This window comes from Trichoderma atroviride, chromosome 2 (genome assembly GCF_020647795.1).
Source record: "Trichoderma atroviride chromosome 2, complete sequence".
Lineage (NCBI taxonomy): Eukaryota > Fungi > Ascomycota > Sordariomycetes > Hypocreales > Hypocreaceae > Trichoderma > Trichoderma atroviride.
Genome location: NC_089401.1, coordinates 2205028 through 2222882, shown reverse-complemented (window position 1 = coordinate 2222882; position 17855 = coordinate 2205028). Strand labels below are relative to the sequence as shown.

Sequence of the window (17855 nt, the reverse complement as noted above, 5' to 3'; positions counted from 1 at the left end):
CAGGCCTACCAGCTGTTATTTCCCTTCACCAACTGCAGGCAATGGTACTCATTTTCGTTGACAGAAGGAAAAGATATCAAGTCGTAATGCTGCCTATACTTCGTATTGATACCTCAGCTACGTTTAGCCTTCGTTTTGCTTCTGTGATTTGATAATGTTTTCAAGGCTAGAGCATGTTTGGAGCTCGTAAATGTTGTTACCAGAGAAATATACTCGCTTTATTTTGTCCCTAGTCTATATGCCTGCATTTAATCCCTAAGCAATATTACCGCCCATCCCAATGCCATTAAACAACCCTAGTTCGATATCTGACGGCTTGTTCCTTTTTGGTAATGAATCCACGCCATCTAATTATATGATAGAAGTAGAAGTATATATCCTGTCCCTCGGAACCTCCCTGCTAGTGTCACACGCCTAAAAAGAAAATGATGGCAATCTTGAATCTGTTCTTTTCAAACCCACAGTAGAAGCTCAAGGAGGAGGCGGCGGCGGTGGTGGCGAAAGATTGCTTGGAGTTGCGGCACGACGTTCATTCAGCCTGAAGGCAGCAAACCGTTTAGCAAGTGGCTCACCCGGCTCACTAACAACAGAAGGGGCCTTGGAGTGCAAAGAAGATGAAGAAGAAGATGAAGAAAGCGAAGAAGACGCGGTCGCCAGCGGAACTTCATCGTGCTCCCGTAAACGCTTGGGGATTCGCTCACCAGTCGATTTCAGGATGGCCTGTAGTGTCTGCCAACCTTGCGTAGAGCGGAGCTGGAATGAGTCGGCAAGATCATGCTGGGTGGCAACGCGGCAGAGAAGAGCTTCCTCATCCTGGAGAGAGAGGAGAGGAATCAATGGTTAGTAAGATGCATGCGTAAAAGAGCCTAGTTGTAAGATTGAAAAGGAAATCGAGAGACAAACCTTTGAAAGAACTCCGAGTGTGTGGATGAAGCAGAGAATGTGAAAGTTTGATACTTCTTGGCCGTTGTCACTGGCTTTCTGGCCAGATCGCAAGTTCAACGCTCGTGCCAGGGCCGAATGCTCTTGACTCTCGCCAATGTATTCGCGGTTCTCGATGGGGAATCCTGTCTGCGTAAATGTGGGCTTGGACTCGTCCGGGAAGCCGTGTGTTAGAGTCACAAAGAGATATTCAACAGGGAACGCTGGCTTGGCGTTCTGCTGTACTTTTGCCCCGTATTCGTTCACCTTGCTGTAAAACACTTCGGGAATGTATCTCGTCCGACTGAGCGAGCCGTCATCTTCCTCTTCTTCGCGAACAAGCATAGAGTTGGGGTCTGCTGACGGCTCAACTATATCAGCTCGCACCATTTCGACAGCGTCATTGGACATCTGATATGCTGAGATGGCAATGTTTCCTTCTTCATCGCCTGTGATGACACAAGTGACAAAATTGGAGCCGAACTGGCCAGAATCACTCCACTTTGAGGGCTTGGGGTATTGCGCCTGCAGCCTAGATGAAAAGCAGATCTCAAGAGATGACAAAAAGTATGAATCGAGGTGGCGTTTGCAAACAACGGATCCGTCGCCATGTCCTGAATCGAGTAAGTCTGTCCAGATGGCACCTACAGGTTCCAATCCACAGAGCTTAGCAATATGATCAATTTCTTTCTGGTTCTCCCAGGCTTTCATGCTGATTCCATCAATCTCATCGACCTGCGGCGGTTCATAAATAGCCTCCACGACAGCCTTCACTCCAAGTGGGACTTTGGTGTACTCTGCATATCGGCCATAAAGATAGCCAAGTCGTTGCGAGCCAGTCTTCCGCCAGGTATCAATGAATCCGTCAATTATGGAAGGGCTAGAAAATTCGACATGGTCCACCATGCGGAATGTCTGAGGATTGAGAGTAATTGCACTCGGTTGGCACTTTGTGCAAATGCCTTCTGGCCAAGCCGGATGGCCGGATGGGCAGTCTCTCTTGACTCGGAAATATGGCTCCACGAGAGGAGGTATATATGACGTTCCGGATTCTGGTTTGTTCGTCGCGGAGTTTATCTTGCGTAGATGAGCGTGGAAAGAAGGGTATTTGATTCCATTGTCTGCCAGATAGCCTGGGTTGAAGGGGTCCAAGGGCTGGCAATAATCGCACATGCCTTTGGGTCCGTGTCGACACATCCGATCTCGACCTCGAGGAATCTTACCATCCAGCTTATCCAACCGGTCGTCCAAGGCCGACTGCTTTACGGTCTCCCAGGGCTTCGAGATTCTTTCGGGCTTGGGGTCGATGGGGAAGTCCTCTGTGGGCAGAACAGGCTTGCCGTTGAGTCTGGCAGAAGTCACGGGGGCGGGAATCTCGCCGTTGGTATCATTTTCAGTCTCGTGTTGGTAGCTGAGGAATATCAGATCGCCATGCCTGTAATCATCTTGTTAGTGGTGCTTCCCAAGCCTCCGTCTTATACGCGAACTGTGACGATGGCGTACTTGAGGCCGATCTGACCGATCTGAAACTGAACAATATCACCTAGCCTCTTCGCATCACGACCGGTCGGGGAGTTTGACAGGACGATTGTTTTTGGGTCAATGGTCGAAGGTAGTTGAGCAAGCAGCTGAAAGCACCATTTAGTATTCACAGGCACGTCAAGGGTCTCCCGCCAAGATACCCACCTGCTGTCCCAAGTCGCCAAATGTTGTTGTTGGGTCTAACGTCATGCGGATCATGCCATCCGGCCCACGAAGTCTGATCAACATGGTGGGCGAGTGGGCGTATAATGGTTGTAAAAGCCAAAGTGTCGTGCGCGGTATGTTAGTGGGGGGGGAGTTCAAGGTAGTTTGGCTATAATAGAAGAACGGCTATAGCTCGAGGCACAGGCCGATGCGGAGGGAAAAGAAGAGAAGAGAAAAGAAGAAATTCGAGTCACTGGTTTACAAATCGGCAGGGAGGTGACGCTGCAGCATGACAAGCTGCGCAGCGAAGAGGAAAGGCGCGGAGGAGAAGAAGCTGAAGCTTGATGAAATCATGCGAAGCTCCAGCAGTAACTGTACGTCGAGCGTCATCCACAGTGTGCCTGAAGCAGGCGCCACATCTGGATGAAGTAAGCAGTTGTGCTGTGGAAGATTAATCGGCCCGCTGCGCTGCAAAGCTCCCTTGCTAGCTACAGGTAGCGCCTTGAGTTTAGATACTGAAACTTAATTTTCACGCATTCCAGGATTGAAAGTTACTTACATTTCAATATCTTTCATATTTTCTCTAGGACCAATACTTCTCTACTTACCTAGTTAGTTGTATTTTCTTGGACCTGATACTGCCTATGGTTGGCTGTGGTTTTTCAGAGCTATTATCCAGCACCCCAGTTCTGTTATCCAACACCCCAAAAATAAAGAGAGAAGTTATCTAGCACCCTGATTATGTTATTTAGCACTCCAGCTGTGGCTTAGGCTGCTACTACTGCTACTACTGCTATTTTAATAAATATTTAGCAGCTGTATATTTAATATATAAACCAGCTGCCCTATTATACTACAGTTAGGGTGTGAATAATAAAATTAGGGTGCTGGATAATTTCTCCCTAATATTATTCCGGGACCTAATACTGCAATTAGTTGTATTATTTCAGGGCCTATGGCTATAGTACTAGTTACATAGTACCCACTAAGGCACTAAGATACCGGACACCCGCTTGGAAGAGAGCGGCAGTTGTTCGGTACGTACCCCGCGACAGCCTTGCAGCCGCCAATCTGGCCAGAAAAAGATGGGCATGTGTGCGACGTGTCGATAAGCATCAGCAGGCCGGCCAGTGCGCTCTGTTCGTTTATAATAAGTGGCCATAGGGAAAAAAACCGTCCCTCGACTCTCGACCCTCGACTCACGACTCACTCAACTACACAGTTGTCTCCATCCGCTCATTTTTGTCTTCTGGCGCAGTTCTTTGAAAAGAGAGGCAAACAATTCGGCGTTTCCATCTCGCAAACCACTACACAGCCGCAGGCGATTGATTGTCCACAGCCCACGTCGACAAAATGTTCGACATTGACTGGAAGGGCCTCGCCCTTCCATTCGCCTACCTGCTTGTTCTCGGCGGTGCTCTCATGACCTTTTCTACCATCTATCGCAGACGGAAGGCTGGTACGGCGCTGCTCTCTTTTCCCTTTCCTCTCGGCGTTCCCTCGTCTAGTATCCGACGCTGACATTATAAATCATCACCAGCTGAAAGCGCAAACCTCGCACCTTGGTTCGGCCCTCACCTCCAGCGAGACATCTATCTTTCCCTCTTGCACCTTGATCCCGAAGAGGGCGGCGAAAAGTCCCCCAAGGTCCCCGATGGTGTCCTGCGAGCAGCCCTTCTCCGACGCGCAGTTGAGGATATCGAGCGCCTGATCCACATCAAGACCGCCAAGCAAGCATGTGGCTCGCTTCTGCAAAGAGGAAGCGTAGGCGATGACCTTTGGCAACGTTTCCTACGCGCTGAGAAAGAAATGGAAGAGGAGCTTAGAGATGTTGTTACAGAGGTATGTCGACCCTTTACCCTCGTTTAGGCACAAAGAGAAATGAAGAGACCGCTGACTCAATTTTACATTAGGCCAATGCCCTGGCACCAAATTGGGGCACCATCATCTTCCAGTCCGCCCACGAAATCGCCGCCAACACAAAGCTCCGCCAGCGCCTAGACGAGATCCAAGCCCAGACTGATGCCGAGAAGGCTTGGTGGGACAAGAAGAGGGGACAGATCCAGGCAGACTTCATGAAGGAACTTGAAGAGTCTGAGAAGGGCTCAACAAAGGACGGGAATGAGGATGACGCCGTGGTAGTTGACTCACCAAAGAAGGGTGGCAAGAAATAATAGAAGAGTGAGATGGAGAGGCAGATGTAGACGCGAGGCTGGTGGTTTCAACACAGTTACTGTGTCAATGTACATATATTCATTCGAGGGAGAGAAGGGAAAGGGTCACTTTGGTTCTTCATAGGCCCAATTACATGAATGCAAAATCAGGTCCTGGGAAATCTCATTGCAGAAAGCTTTTAAAAATTATCAAAGAAAATACAAAATAAAAATACATAATGGGACCAGAAAAGTTCGGCATACTTCAGCAAAGGATTGACAACTATCACCTCCTAGTATATACCTATGAAGGAAAAAGTTGTCCAGCACCCCAATACCAGGATTCAGTGCTTTAGAATGTGCTACCGCTGCTACTGCTGCTAGGTTTAAGTGAATATAACATTTTATTTTATGTATAGTTTCACTGCTCTATAAAGCGAACGCGGGGGTGTTGGATCAAATGATTGAAGTGCTGTAGAATTATTCTATGATAATAATATAACATGGCAAATAGGATCCCCCTTCCCTCGTTATTAGCTGTGATTGTCCGAAAGAATTACGAAGCCAGTCCAAGGGTCAAGCTAGCTTGGCTTTGCTCATTGTTAAATTGTTTCGCAAAGACTATTAAACGTGCTATATTCGCCTCGGTAGTAATCTGGTCTTTGCACGAAGTGACTCCAGTTTAAAGGAAGCTCGCCGAAATGACCGGAGCCGTTTCAGTCTTCATGGAGTGATATTCGAGGTAGAACCAAGCAGCACATTAGTAGGCCTAAGTTTCATACACTACTGGCCCTTGCATTCCTACATATTTTATTTCCTTCTTAATTAATTTATCCTTTATATAACTTCAGATACTCTTCTCTCATAAGCCTAGTGATTTTCCAAATACAATTAATTATCCTTTCTCGGCAGTAGCAGCAGTAGCAGTCTGCTCTAAGTGACAATCTCCGCTTTGGCAGCGGCCGATAGAAACTCTCTTGCGCTCTCCAATGTCGTGAGGTCGGTATCAATATTCTCCCGGCGACTTTCCTGCTGTCACTGATTTTCTGCCACTGCAATCCAAGGCAAGGATTAGCATTATCTAGGGCCATACCATATTCTTCTTTTGCCGTAGCCAAGATAGTGCCATAAACAGCACAACGCAGCTTTTACGAGACCGGAGGCTTACGATACTAGCTTTTGGATCATCGACTCGTCCATTCTGATCTTTAATAACTTGGTGACGGGGATATAAGCAATGGGACCTGTTTCACCGCAGTGATCCCCGAATGTCGTAGTGTTGACCGCAGCCAACCGGCGATGTTTCTCCTTTTCCCAGGTCCGCAGACTTCAGATTTTGTCTTTAAACTATTCAGAAACTTCATAATTCAAACTCAGCCAAGGTGACATTGGCCTTATCTTCCCGCTCTCGTCACCACGTAGCCTTGCGCAATGTTGAAAAATTGCGCGCAATTTTTCAGTCCTCTGGCCGACTACATGCCACATATCCGATGTCAGGTCTCGACATCAACAAGCTCCTGACAAACATGAACCCCTTTCCCTCCAACCCCAAACTGACTCCTCCGAAGTTTGGCTCACGCCCAAGCAAGGACCTACTTGCCAGCCTCGTACCTCCCATCAGGAACAACGAATCCGAAGACGACGATCTGGACGAGCCCCAATACCTGAAGTCGCGCAAAACGAAGCCGGGAACAGCACCAACCAACACCTGTCACGCCGCGGAGGTCAATGCAATGCGTAAGGACATCAAGCAGACCAAATCAGATGTCGAAAAATTGAAGGCAACCTAGGCGGAGTTCCTTGTTAGCTATTTAAAGCTGGCGTGCCAGGTACAATGGGTCATTTGCAGTATGAAACTCTATGGCTTACAGAGACTATTATATTAGTTATAATCTCTTATAGTTAAATTATTAGATTTTCCTTTTTATAATCTAATAAAAAAAAATTCTCCTGCTTCCTGAACTAGAACAGTTGATGATTTCTTCTTATAGTCTTCTCTTGATATAGCTCTTATTTCCTTTAAAGCTGGTCTAAGCTTATTATCTACTGTGGGAGCTTCTCCAGGTGTTATCCAAATATAATATATAATAATCTTCTACCCTACGGCCATAGTGATGCCTCATCTGTAGCAAGAGCCGCTACTGCTACTGGCCGTATATCTGTGTGGCCGCTGTCTGGTGCACATGACTGGTGCCGCCACTTGAACTATTCCCAACGTCCTCGTTGGAGCCCCTGTAATTCTGATGCTGAGGTGCTTGATTATTCGAATGTCTATATCATTTAATTGCATTGGTAAATTTGTGTCGTGCGGTTGTTGATTGTCACACTTTGGGCGACGCGTTTGCGGAAGTGGGAGTTATCAGATGTTTGTTTCTTCCCTTTGCCTTCTTCTCTTTCCATCAGAGGTCTTCAGTATCTTGGTGAACTTTACGGATTCGGTATAAAAGGAGCAAGCTGCTTAAGCAAACGGATGAGCTCGATAAATACAGGTGGAACTACGTGACCATTCAACATCTCCGTCCTTTGTGCTTGTCGCTGCTTTTTTGTTGTCTTCGTGGCGTACTGCTATCACTCCTCTTTCTGTAGTCTTGTCTAGATGCATGTATATAAATTAACAAGGCAGTGTAGCTACCTAGACACTCGATATACATAGGCCTAGGTGGGTAGATAGGTAGTTGATATCTTCTGTCTTGATTGCCAGCTGCCAATCTTCGCCTCACATATGACGCCTAGGTAGGTTGTGTAGTTTCTACCAAGTCACGCTCCCCATAAAATGAGGAAGACGAAAGGTTAATTAAATTTGTCTTTATTTTCTTGGTATAAATGACAAACTAGTATGTTCAAATCGTATCGAGTCATTGCTGTTAATGTTCCCTACACAGGCCTTCCGTTAATCCACCTCTCCCGCCGATGCTCCGTGTATGATGTTCTTATAAGCCCTCCCGACTCTCACGACCTGTAGTTAAACACAAGTGTATACAGAGTATGTACGAAAGTCCCTGGCGGGAATGGCAGTGTCAAGTTGCCAATCTAAAATGCAAGTAGTAGCCGTTTCAAAGGAACCATCCCAATCCAATGGCTGGAAACCCAAAAATAAAACAAAACAAAACGCCATAAATCCTTTCTAAGCCCCAGAGCCAGAAGTCATCCTTCACCAAGGAGGATGCCGATTCTAGATCCGTGATGACAATTGATAATAATAAAACAATGCTGTGCCAATGAAACGAAAAGGGAAATGAACCGATCTGCCCATCACAATTGAGAGAAGGGGTTCATCTTCCGTCTCCACACATCCTCATCGGCCGCATTCCTGCTGGCGAGTCTGGCGTCTCTTGCAATCTGCTCTTCGGTCTTGAGAACAGCCGTTGGGTTCTCGCAGCCCCTTAGGCCGATGAACCTGCCCATCTTGCGGCGCTTCTCTTCAAGTGGTGCATCGGAACGCCAGTTGACGGGGCAGGGGTACTGCCTAGACCAAGGTGATGGAGTGCGCTGGTGGTAGAACTGAGCAAGGGATTCGAGCTGAGCATCGGTGAGGAGCCAGAACTGAAGCACAGTGCGCGGGAAATGAGGGTGGATGGCACCGGTAGTGAGCTGGACAAGAGGAGACAGGGGCAGGGCCATCTGGTTTAGCTTGTGGGCGAGCTCGGGATTCTTGGCGAGGCGGCGACGAAGAGATGTCTTGTGATTGCGGTGGTGGGACGGTAGGCGGCGGTGGTGCATCATGGCGGCGGTGGAAGATATTGACAAGGAGATGATTATGTTTCCCGTACTTTTGGTGGTGATTTTCCTCTTTTCCTTTCCTTTCCCTTCCTTTCCTTTCCCTCTCTTCTTGGTGTCAAGATGGAAGCAGGCTGAGACAAAGGCTGCGGTGGTGCCGATGACGAGGCTCACTGTCCACGACGCGCGAATCCACAATTCAGCACACAGATGACGAGTGCCAATTTTTTCGCTTCAAGAGGAAATCTGGGCTCGTTTAAATAAAAATCGAGCGCTTCGGCTGCTAATGAGATCTGAGATCGCCTGCTGTCGTGTCTTTGCTTTTCGTACAAAGTTGGCCGTTCTCGGAAAGAAGAGCCTAGCGAGGGTCGGCCAAGTAGAAGCGCCTGTGTGAATGCGGAGCGTCCGTTGTGCGCGTGCGCAATGTACGAGTCCGTCAAAGGCTAAACCAAGCTCAAATGCCAGGCGAGACAGCGAGGCTTGCTCAGCTAGAATCCTTCTTGTTTGCTCCTTTGTATGAAAACGAAAGGGCGCAGAGAAAGGTTGACTCCCCCCGAAAGCAAAACAAATAAATTTGCTCGTGTCCCCTGGCTGTTTATAGATGGAAACAGCGCCTCCTGTTGTTGGTTCCTTCGTTCCTGTTCACCTTGTAGCTGCTGTTGCACCGGATGCGAGACAATCAAAGGCAGTTGCAGGCTCTCTAAGCAGCAGGCCCTAGCTTCCCTTTTAAAATGACGATTTGGTTGGCAGGATCCTTCCGGCGAAGTATTAATATTTCCTTTCTGGGCAACGCAGGATGGAGGACAAGGCTGAGACCCGTGGTCAGGTGCTGGTGCTGACTGTTGTTTCTTCCTTTGGATGGGTGGTGTAATAATAAATAGGCACTGATCGAGGCGGCACAGAGGAGGAATGCAATGACACGCCTCGACTCGCTCGCTCAACAGAGGCCACAGAGTCTTTATAGGTTGGTGGAGGGGACGGACAGTCGGTAATCGCCTCACCCCAGCTCGTGCTTCGCTACTAAAGTTATATTAATATGCACGCAATCGCCTTACATCTACAACTCTGTGCCTGCCGGGCCCCCTATTAGTGCCGCTACCACGGCAGCCTCTTCATCAGCATCAGCAGTTGATCCATGACGGCCGTGGGGTGTGTCGGCAGCCCAGCGCCAGGAGTCTGGTCTAGAGCCCGGAGCTGGCGCTGGCGCTGGGGCCGGGATCTGGGAAGAGGCCTGGGGCCCTCAGCCGCCCCCATTGCTGCTGTCTCTGGCTCTGCCAGCCACGCCGCCTTGGAGGCGCCTCTTTTTGCTGCTACTTGTGGTATTGCGACGAGACAGCGCTGGCGGTCCCCACCCACCACGCAGCTGGCTACTGCTCTGGGCAAGGCGCCGAAGCCAAGCCGCTGTCGCTGAGCCGTGATTTGGTACCGGTACCTGGGCATTGTAGGCGACGGAGCAGCCGCCGCTCGCGTGCGCTGAATCTCTGGGGCCCCGCCCGCTGGAAGAGCCCGTTACAGGCCAGCGATGCAGCGCCAGGTCGCATCGAAGCACTAAAACGCACTGGCACCAGCCGCTAATCCAGCAGACCTTCAGCGCGCCTCTACAGTGGCTGCCCAAGATGCAGGTGCTGATACCGCCTGGCACACGTAGTCCTTGTATCAATCGCCGGCTTGCAGTCCCACACCCTCGTCCCGCCATTCTCCAATCCCGCAATCCAGATCTCTCCGTCCCTCAGATTCGTGCCCCCGGCGGCAAGGAGAGATGCAAATGGAGCACAATTCCAGCCAGCCCTTACCACCGCAGCGGTTGTAGTTGGACGCTACCTCGCCGGGGGGGTCCATGGCCATTGGGGAGGGGCAGAGCTTTGCGACGGACGCAGCCACGACAACGCCAGAGTGAGACATTCTAGCAGAGCTGACCCTCCAGGGCCCTAGACGGACAAACAGACAGCGTGACGATGGATGCGACTCTGCGTGATTTGCTGGGCCTCCATATGCGGTGGCATTGTGCTGCCGGCGAATGAATGGCCATTGACGGCAGCTCGGCCAACTCGACCCAACGCCGAGACCAGAAATGCCAATGTCAATGTCTCCGTCGACGTTAGCTTCGACGATGCCAACAGACCGAGAGCGAGCGACAAAAGAGGCCCTTCGGCTCCCGGATCCGCAGCTCGTGGCCCGGCGACGCTGGTTCCGGGCGATGCTCAATCCATCCAAGGCCGGTTCCCCCTCTCAGCCATCAAATCACCACCGCCCCACGTCTCAATTGCAGCAGGCCTGCCTGAAGTACGCCGAAGGAAGCAGCGCAAGAGGCCAAATAGGCGAGACAGCGAGCGGCCAGGTCCACGGCGTGCCGGTGCTTTGGGCTGGAATGCTGGAATGCTGGGCCGGCAACTGAGTACATGGAGCTATTTTCGGTTGCGACCTGGAGTCATGCCGCACTCCCTTGCCGTTGACGCTGCTTCTCTTTGCTTTTCCGCTTCTCATTTACCGGACCGGCCAATGCTACCTGGTGCCCGAATAACAGGTTATACTTGCATGCAGTTGGTGCCCTGCGGCGCGCGCGATCTGCACAAAGCCCATGATGGCAACGGATCGGTGGCACATGGGCTTCTAGGCCGCCCCAGCCATGTGGCCGCCAGACACCAATTGAGCCTCCTTGCCACTGAGGACCCGAGGCCTTGCATGCAGGCGAGACTATTGCCCTTCTCCCTGCGGATGGTGTCTGATGGTCATAAGCACTCGCATTCAACGGCGTCCAATCCGTCCTCTTGGCCGGCTCTCGCGCTACGGAACTCTTGCATTCAGTGACTGCCATTGGAGTTGTGCTTTACCTCCCCGAGCCAAAGCGAGACTCGCTCGATAAGCCGGTCGCCTGATCACGAACTAGAGTAATACGGATAACATGATCGACAACGCATGTACTACCTTTCCTTAATTGGCACCATCTTGTCCAACCGCAAGAATCTCATGGAGCTCCGCCAGCCCAATCCCGGAGCCAGCCTGAAATTGCATGGGGTCGTTGGATTCAGAGGCGACGCTTTTGTTTCCAGAACATAGTTGGCCCACTGCCAAAGACCCCTGATGGGAGAATGCTACTATATGCATGCAGTACTGGTACTACTAATCAGAAGAAACAGAAACAAACAGGACAAGACCCTTGGAGATCCTGTCTTTCCGCTTGCACGTATAGATAGGCTGTCTACGGCATAGCCGCGCAGCCCACCGGCGTACTAAAAGCTGCGTGTGTCACATATAAGACATGCTAGCAGAGAGACAATAAATAAATGGCTGCTGGGCTTAGCAGCTGCAGGGCAGCAGACGTTTAGAGTCATTGTGGACACTCGTACTTATTATAGAGTCGCAGTGCGGTGCGTATTGCTGGCTAGGCCATGATGCTACAATCAGGAGCGAGACGCAAAGTTCAGCTTGAGTCAGTCGGCATGCTGCATGAGAAACTATTCACGCCCATGGATCAAGCCTCTTGGAAGGGGCCTTACACCGTATATCTCGCAAGACAGAAGAAGCCTTGCCCACCGGCAGGCGTATGATTATGCCTGGCTGCAGATGGAGCCATGTTTTACTGTTGTAGTAGCATCAGCATTATCGTGTGTTATGCCATACCGCTACTCTGCCTCCTCGGCTCGCTGTTGGTCGAGCGATGATCGCAATGCCGGCCCCAAATCAACAGCAGCAACAATGGCGAACGAACCGACTTGCCCAGCATCGATAGCCCGGCATCGATAGCCCGAAAAGACGTAGCATCGCCAGCCTACCATACCCAGCTGCTAATGCATGTCCACGTATATACCACGTACGGCACCGCTCAGGTGAGATTGTTCTCCGTAACCAATACTACCGCTGTCGTCACTTTTTTTTCATTTCTGCCCATCACCACCACCACCTCTCTCTCTCTTCTCATCTTACATGTCTCAAATTCCCAACCCCAGCTTAGTGGAACCACCAGCCTCCGAAGCACAAACAAAACCCGTGTATCCGTAAACGGAGACAAAACGCGCGCAACATCTTACCGATCCCAAGAAGCTATACAGTACGTGTTTTATTCGCTGCAATTTCGTCGAATGAAAAAAAAGGAAAAGAACAAATGAAATGGAGCAAACATGTCGACTATCACACAGAGACGAGTGATGGGTATATCGTAATGTGATTCATTCTGCGACACACACGCCCCCCCCTCCCTCATCCCAGTACATGTAGGTATAAAATTTCCGCTTCGTGCTGAGTGACATTCAGCTACAGAAACAAACACAGGGTCCCCCCCCTCCCCCCCTAATACACACGCACTCCGTAATATGGATTCACGAAAATGACAAACGAGACATACAGGCCAAATCCGAGACTTTTTTTTTTTTCTGATTCGGACCCGACTTGATTGCAAAGGAATATCCTTTTCCATCTTTCTTTCCGAGACATTTTTTGTTTGCTCAATTACACAGCACTAACTGAAAGATTACCGCGTTGTACATGATTTCCATTCGTAATTACCCAAGCATATCACCAACTAACACAGTTCATACTACATCGCAACAACCCAACAATGCACTGGTAGTACCTAGTAAATCTCCATTTTCTCCTATAATCAATCAAATCTACAAGACCATCCAAGCACATAACAGTATAGGTCCTCGACAACTCGTTAGCAATCATCTCGCACAGACCGCCCCTTACATACCGCCCTTGGGTCTCTTTTCTTTTTCTTTTTCAGCTTTCAGCCCTTTTTCGTTATGCCCGTTTCAGCTTACGCTATCTACGCCATGAGCAGAAAATAGAAACAAGCCACCATACCCGTGCCCGCTCTAGTTAAAGCAAGGAGAACGAAAAGATACTCACCTTTTTTTTCTTTTCTTTTTGTTTCTCAACTTTTTTTCCCTTACAGCGTTCCTTTCTCCTTTCCCCACTTGCCGTTTCCCATGTGCGCACATCACGTACCCAAGCCTGGGGTACGCCCATCTTTAGTACAGTATGCACGAGGCGGCATTTTGGGTATCAAGGCATTTTGGTTTGAATCCTACGGGCTGCCTGCTCCATGTTTTCATTCATTAATCGTTTTTCTCTTTTTTGTAAATGATTATGACAAGTGCTTGAACAACACATTACATTAGATTAAAAACGTATGCAGCTACACTCACTACCACCCACTGGGGTTGCATTCTCTGCCCAAACAAGAGCTAAAGAACTGCCCTCCTCGATTTGGAACCAGATTCACGGCTTCGCTTGACATGTTTCTATAAATTCGGGTAGCGACCCCATACCACACACCAAGCCAAAACACTCCAATGAAACGTCCGATACCCTTGTCCACGCCACTGTCTCTCGCCTCGCGGCTACTAGTCGCAGAACCGCATGTACAAGTACAAGGTATTCCGTAGAAATTTCACGGCTCGGTGCTCGCGCCTTTTTTTTTTGGGGTACATCACGAGACTCCTACAGCACTTCATATACACTGCCACCGCGATGACTTGCTTCACTTTTGGCAAGTCCATGTATTTCAGTAGATGGCCATGGCTTTCCAGCTCGCCACTTTCCGCTCCCGGCCAAGCCAGCAGAGAAGAATGAAGAAAAAAAAAAAAAAAAAAAGGGAAATACCACCACTAGCAGTAAAAGAAAGGGCGTTGGGCTTGGCATGGGGCCTCAGCTGATCCCATCAAATCTCTCTTTGCTCCATCAGCCGCACGTGGCTTCAAAGGGCGATTCCAGATACTAGTTCGCTGGGAGAAAGCGCCATTTGCTTATTAGTAAAGAGAAAGAAAAAAAATGAAAGCGCCAGCCGTCTCCTTAGTATGGGACTTGGCAAATGGTGGCTTCAATTGTTACATTCCAGTCTTATTCTCTTGTGCGTGTCATGAGTGCCCTGACTTTCCCATGTTTCCGTATTGCCGGGACGCATTCTTTCTTCGTAAATCTAATAGCCACGTAATGCTAGATAATGATACTTTTTCAAAGTTTAAGCTCAGGCCGAGGTTCCTTTTTTTGCCTTGTCGCTTCATAACCATCTCACCTTAGCAATGTGGTCCGTCTTCTTCTTGCTACTCTTGACGAATCCCATGGCCCTCAGCTCGGCCAGGCCGCGGTAGAACATGACCAGAGCTTTGCGTTCATCTTGCTGCTTCTGCTGCTGCCGCTGTTCATCATCATTCTCCTCACCCTCTTCCTCTTCCTCTCCTTCTCCTTCCTTATCCCCACCCACTAGTGCGTAAAATGCAGACCACAAATCTGCCACATTGATCAAACTGCCTGCCTCGAGATACAAGTGGTATAGGATGGACGTGGCTGGAAGTGTCGCCTGCATCGTACCGTCCTCTGCATCGCCGCCTCGGCAGCAGCTGCATGCCAGGTAGTCGTATGGCCGCGCCAAGCTGCGCTTGAATGTCACTCGAGGCCGTGGCACCATGATATCCCGTAGAGGCGATCTGCTGTCATACAGCCACGTCTCCGAAAACAGCACCTTGTCGGGGCGGCTTGCCCTAATGTGTGCAGTCAGCCGTTCCGTCACTGCGTCTACAATGTCCGTCAACTGCCTGTCCTCGTCGCGGAGGGCTGCAGAGTCACGACTCAGTTGAACCCGCTGGGCAATGACCGTCGTCCGCATCACCTTGCTCTGGCTGCTATATTTGGTGAGCAGTGTGATGCCTGCGCTTTCCGCGTCCGCTTCGAGCTGTTTTAGGCGTGATAGCGTCTCTTCCAGGAAGCCTAGTAGCGCAACGTCTTCTTCCCGTGATGCTGGTTGGAGACGCAAGCTCGGCTCTCCTTCCTGAAAAATAGAGATGGCCCGACGCAGCAGGCCAATAAGCGCGCTTATGCCCATACGCCGGATGTATTCTGTTAGGCTACCATTTCCTGAATCAGGATATGTCGTAGAGAGGGAATCGACATACGCCCGCGAGAGTGGGGGCTGGATTGCTCCTGCGGCTTCCCTGACGAGCAGTGAGCGCAGGTGGCCATCCATCCAGCCTTGTCGACAGTCGTTACTTGCTCGGGCTTGTAAGAGTAGATACTCATCGTCCTCTAAAAGCGAGCGAGCATGTTGGAGGCTGTCAACGGTTGCGAGCCCAACGGCCCTCTCCACCTCGTTGCGGAACGAGGGGAGATGCCTCAGTGCTTCAATGTGCTCGGCTTGTAGGATTTCTTCCCCTCCTTCAATCTCTGGAGCCAGTAAGACGCTGAGGGCGTTGGCGTAAAAATGGCACATATAAATGTACTGCCGTCGTCAGCTTCAAGGTCTATTTTTAGGTCACAGATCAATCTCACCTTCAAAGAGCTTATAAATGCCTGAATACCAGCCATGTGGTCCCGTTGGCGATCAAGCATGCTCCTCAAGATCTGCGGTCCTAGCCTAAGGGGCACATCGCTGGAAATCACAGCCCCTCTGAACACATTCTCCAAAATAGTATCTGTCTGAACGCAATCAAACTGCGCACCGTATATCAGGCGGCACGCTGACTTTAACAGGCGGCTTTCCAGTAGATCAATTGACGTAGCAATTCCAAACAGTAGAGTAAAGGGGATCTGCGGCCGCCATGAGCTGTGTATATCTAATATTAGCAAACAGAAAATACTCTTCGCGTCCCTTGGCACCAGATATGAATTCCGCATACCTAAGCAAAGTGATGATGTCGGATAATAAGCCGCTGTCAAATCCCTCAGAATCCTGAAACGCGACAAAGATATTTTCGTGGGGTTGATGGCCCAAAAATTCATGCAGCGCCTCGAGGTCATACGGTAGGTATCGCCGTTTTGAGCCTTGCCCAAGCTGCAAGTCTTCCTCGCCGTCGATTACCAGCGTCTTGGACGTTGCATCTTGAATAATCTTCTTCAGCGCATTCTTCAGGTTGGTCGCTTCTGACGATCGTAGCCTAATGAATTTACTCGGTGAGGACTTCTGAAGTGAGTCTGACAGCTGCTCAAATAGCAAATCTTGTGAGGCAATGTTGGGTCCTGTGATGATGAACGCAGAGGGTATCTTGTCGCCACTACGATTTCATTGGGTTAGATGTCATTCCAAAATTTGACCTTGTGAAGCAGCCTTCATAGTGAGAGAAAACAATTGAGGAAAGGAAAGAATAGGCGAGAGGAAAGGAGTCAGCATTTCTCACCACTCTGATTTTGCTTCAGTCACAAACCGCGACACGTCGTCCAGAGTCGCAGAGTTGGAGTCTCTCAAAATATCCTATCCATCTCATCAGCAAGTTCATTCCAGTCATCCCAATTCAAACGACGCATAATACCTTGATTCGAGCATCAATCACTGCCCAATTCTCCTCCAGAAGCCGCTCCCGTCGCCGCACGCAAGCCATGCCCTCAGCACCACTAAGCAAGGGAGTGAACCACAATGATGAACTCTCTCCGTCCTGCTCTGCTTCATTCTCGATTGCTGCAGCTCTCTTGGCAGTTTTCCGCCGTTTAGGGGGCCTCTCCCGGCGTGGCGCCTCATTTTCTTCTGGATTAAAAATGAAGGCCACCTATATATAGTTCGAAGATGATTAGAACTTGAGGCACAGAACGCGGTGAAAGTTCAGAGCTGTTTGTTCACTTGCCTGATGGTCTTCTTGGGTGAAAGTGCTTTGTGGATCTTCAGTCGACATTTTTTCTTCCCTTTTGTCTACTTATCACAATAAGAGGAATCGCTTTCGCAGCAAAAAAAAAAAAGTGGCCGTACTTGAACGGCTTGTAGTCGTCGATGGTGAGCGGAGCGCGACTTGGCAGAAACACGGTCGCTATACAGTGTAGATACTGTGTGAATACTGTGGATCAAAAGTCCCGGTTAGGTCTGGTTGCCGTACTGCAAGCTCAGGCATTATCTTTTCAAATATAATAACGAAACAGTATTGTAAGCCTGGTTATTTGAATAGCAAAAAAGTCTCGACATTAGTTCTAAAGCTAGCTTTGTGACTTGTCAATGTATTCCAATGACGTTTTACACATGATATCTTATACGCTCTTCGATACAATATTGATGTGCGCAATGTTTACAAACGATGGCATAACAGTACACCTCTCACAAACTCGCGTATACTTGCATACATACAATCCGATCAATCATCGTACATCGCTGAATTTCATAAACTAAATAGAGCTTTGATTCTCAACGCGAAAAAAGCATGCTTTCCTATCCTTGCCGCCCCAACCAAAGCATCCTTTGACCCCGGCAGTAACAATCACCATCCCCTCAAAAAGATTGAGCAACGCGAAAATCAACAAGTACAAATGTCTCATTCTCCTCAGGCGTGGCCCCCTCCTTCCCCTTCAAATACCGCAGTCACTCCACATTTCATTTCCTTCCCGTGTGTTGTGCATACTGGGTTTGAAACACCTCATGTTGGGTACTAGCAGTACTCTTTTCCGCTCACCCAAGACTTTCTC

At 49.5% G+C, this 17855-nt stretch overlaps 9 protein-coding genes across 10 annotated transcripts; 4 read left to right on the top strand and 5 right to left on the bottom strand.

The window, feature by feature from the left end:
- Nucleotides 1-198: 198 nt before the first annotated feature.
- Nucleotides 199-3052, bottom strand: TrAtP1_003511 (uncharacterized protein). 2 transcript variants are annotated; one of them, XM_066111915.1, is made up of 5 exons: nucleotides 2608-3052; nucleotides 2425-2549; nucleotides 904-2356; nucleotides 702-813; nucleotides 199-538 (listed from the first exon to the last, which is right to left on the bottom strand). In XM_066111915.1, exons 1-5 carry the CDS (start codon nucleotides 2689-2691, stop codon nucleotides 534-536), a joined length of 1779 nt encoding a protein of 592 aa, XP_065967995.1. In that variant the 5' UTR covers nucleotides 2692-3052; the 3' UTR covers nucleotides 199-533. The 2 variants fall into 2 exon arrangements, with proteins under 2 accessions (XP_065967995.1, XP_013943448.1); XM_014087973.2 differs by having other exon boundaries at nucleotides 199-813.
- A 626-nt stretch (nucleotides 3053-3678) lies between these two features.
- Nucleotides 3679-5024, top strand: TrAtP1_003510 (uncharacterized protein). The gene is made up of 3 exons (XM_014087972.2): nucleotides 3679-4066; nucleotides 4148-4449; nucleotides 4521-5024. Exons 1-3 carry the CDS (start codon nucleotides 3961-3963, stop codon nucleotides 4779-4781), a joined length of 669 nt encoding a protein of 222 aa, XP_013943447.1. The 5' UTR covers nucleotides 3679-3960; the 3' UTR covers nucleotides 4782-5024.
- A 1226-nt stretch (nucleotides 5025-6250) lies between these two features.
- On the top strand, nucleotides 6251-6550 carry TrAtP1_003509 (uncharacterized protein; the record flags this gene model as incomplete). The annotated part of the gene is made up of 1 exon (XM_014087971.2): nucleotides 6251-6550. The coding sequence occupies one exon, from the start codon at nucleotides 6251-6253 to the stop codon at nucleotides 6548-6550; it is 300 nt and encodes a 99-aa protein (XP_013943446.2).
- A 1462-nt stretch (nucleotides 6551-8012) lies between these two features.
- TrAtP1_003508 (uncharacterized protein) lies at nucleotides 8013-8483 on the bottom strand (the record flags this gene model as incomplete). The annotated part of the gene is made up of 1 exon (XM_066111914.1): nucleotides 8013-8483. One exon carries the CDS (start codon nucleotides 8481-8483, stop codon nucleotides 8013-8015), a length of 471 nt encoding a protein of 156 aa, XP_065967994.1.
- Nucleotides 8484-9572: 1089 nt separating this feature from the next.
- On the bottom strand, nucleotides 9573-9731 carry TrAtP1_003507 (uncharacterized protein; the record flags this gene model as incomplete). Its single annotated transcript, XM_066111913.1, has 1 exon — nucleotides 9573-9731. One exon carries the CDS (start codon nucleotides 9729-9731, stop codon nucleotides 9573-9575), a length of 159 nt encoding a protein of 52 aa, XP_065967993.1.
- A 402-nt stretch (nucleotides 9732-10133) lies between these two features.
- TrAtP1_003506 (uncharacterized protein) lies at nucleotides 10134-10379 on the bottom strand (the record flags this gene model as incomplete). Its single annotated transcript, XM_066111912.1, has 1 exon — nucleotides 10134-10379. The coding sequence occupies one exon, from the start codon at nucleotides 10377-10379 to the stop codon at nucleotides 10134-10136; it is 246 nt and encodes an 81-aa protein (XP_065967992.1).
- Nucleotides 10380-10587: 208 nt separating this feature from the next.
- Nucleotides 10588-10872, top strand: TrAtP1_003505 (uncharacterized protein; the record flags this gene model as incomplete). The annotated part of the gene is made up of 1 exon (XM_066111911.1): nucleotides 10588-10872. The coding sequence occupies one exon, from the start codon at nucleotides 10588-10590 to the stop codon at nucleotides 10870-10872; it is 285 nt and encodes a 94-aa protein (XP_065967991.1).
- Nucleotides 10873-12265: 1393 nt separating this feature from the next.
- On the top strand, nucleotides 12266-12583 carry TrAtP1_003504 (uncharacterized protein; the record flags this gene model as incomplete). Its single annotated transcript, XM_066111910.1, has 1 exon — nucleotides 12266-12583. One exon carries the CDS (start codon nucleotides 12266-12268, stop codon nucleotides 12581-12583), a length of 318 nt encoding a protein of 105 aa, XP_065967990.1.
- A 1188-nt stretch (nucleotides 12584-13771) lies between these two features.
- On the bottom strand, nucleotides 13772-17129 carry TrAtP1_003503 (uncharacterized protein). The gene is made up of 6 exons (XM_014087968.2): nucleotides 17030-17129; nucleotides 16721-16954; nucleotides 16589-16662; nucleotides 16091-16465; nucleotides 15744-16017; nucleotides 13772-15693 (listed from the first exon to the last, which is right to left on the bottom strand). The coding sequence occupies exons 1-6, from the start codon at nucleotides 17075-17077 to the stop codon at nucleotides 14479-14481; spliced, it is 2220 nt and encodes a 739-aa protein (XP_013943443.1). The 5' UTR covers nucleotides 17078-17129; the 3' UTR covers nucleotides 13772-14478.
- Nucleotides 17130-17855: the final 726 nt, after the last annotated feature.

Excerpts from the sequence above, each read along its gene's own strand:
- TrAtP1_003503 (XM_014087968.2), bottom strand. The coding sequence starts at position 17,077 with ATGTCGACTGAAGATCCACAAAGCACTTTCACCCAAGAAGACCATCAG. Across the intron at positions 16,466-16,588 it reads ACTGAAGCAAAATCAGAGTG|TGGCGACAAGATACCCTCTG; the intron begins GTGAGAAATGCT and ends ATGAAATCGTAG. Across the intron at positions 16,018-16,090 it reads GACATCATCACTTTGCTTAG|CTCATGGCGGCCGCAGATCC; the intron begins GTATGCGGAATT and ends AGATATACACAG.
- TrAtP1_003511 (XM_014087973.2), bottom strand. The coding sequence starts at position 2,691 with ATGTTGATCAGACTTCGTGGGCCGGATGGCATGATCCGCATGACGTTA. Across the intron at positions 2,550-2,607 it reads TTGGCGACTTGGGACAGCAG|CTGCTTGCTCAACTACCTTC; the intron begins GTGGGTATCTTG and ends TGGTGCTTTCAG. Across the intron at positions 2,357-2,424 it reads ATCGGTCAGATCGGCCTCAA|GCATGGCGATCTGATATTCC; the intron begins GTACGCCATCGT and ends AGATGATTACAG.
- TrAtP1_003510 (XM_014087972.2), top strand. The coding sequence starts at position 3,961 with ATGTTCGACATTGACTGGAAGGGCCTCGCCCTTCCATTCGCCTACCTG. Across the intron at positions 4,067-4,147 it reads CTATCGCAGACGGAAGGCTG|CTGAAAGCGCAAACCTCGCA; the intron begins GTACGGCGCTGC and ends AATCATCACCAG. Across the intron at positions 4,450-4,520 it reads TTAGAGATGTTGTTACAGAG|GCCAATGCCCTGGCACCAAA; the intron begins GTATGTCGACCC and ends ATTTTACATTAG.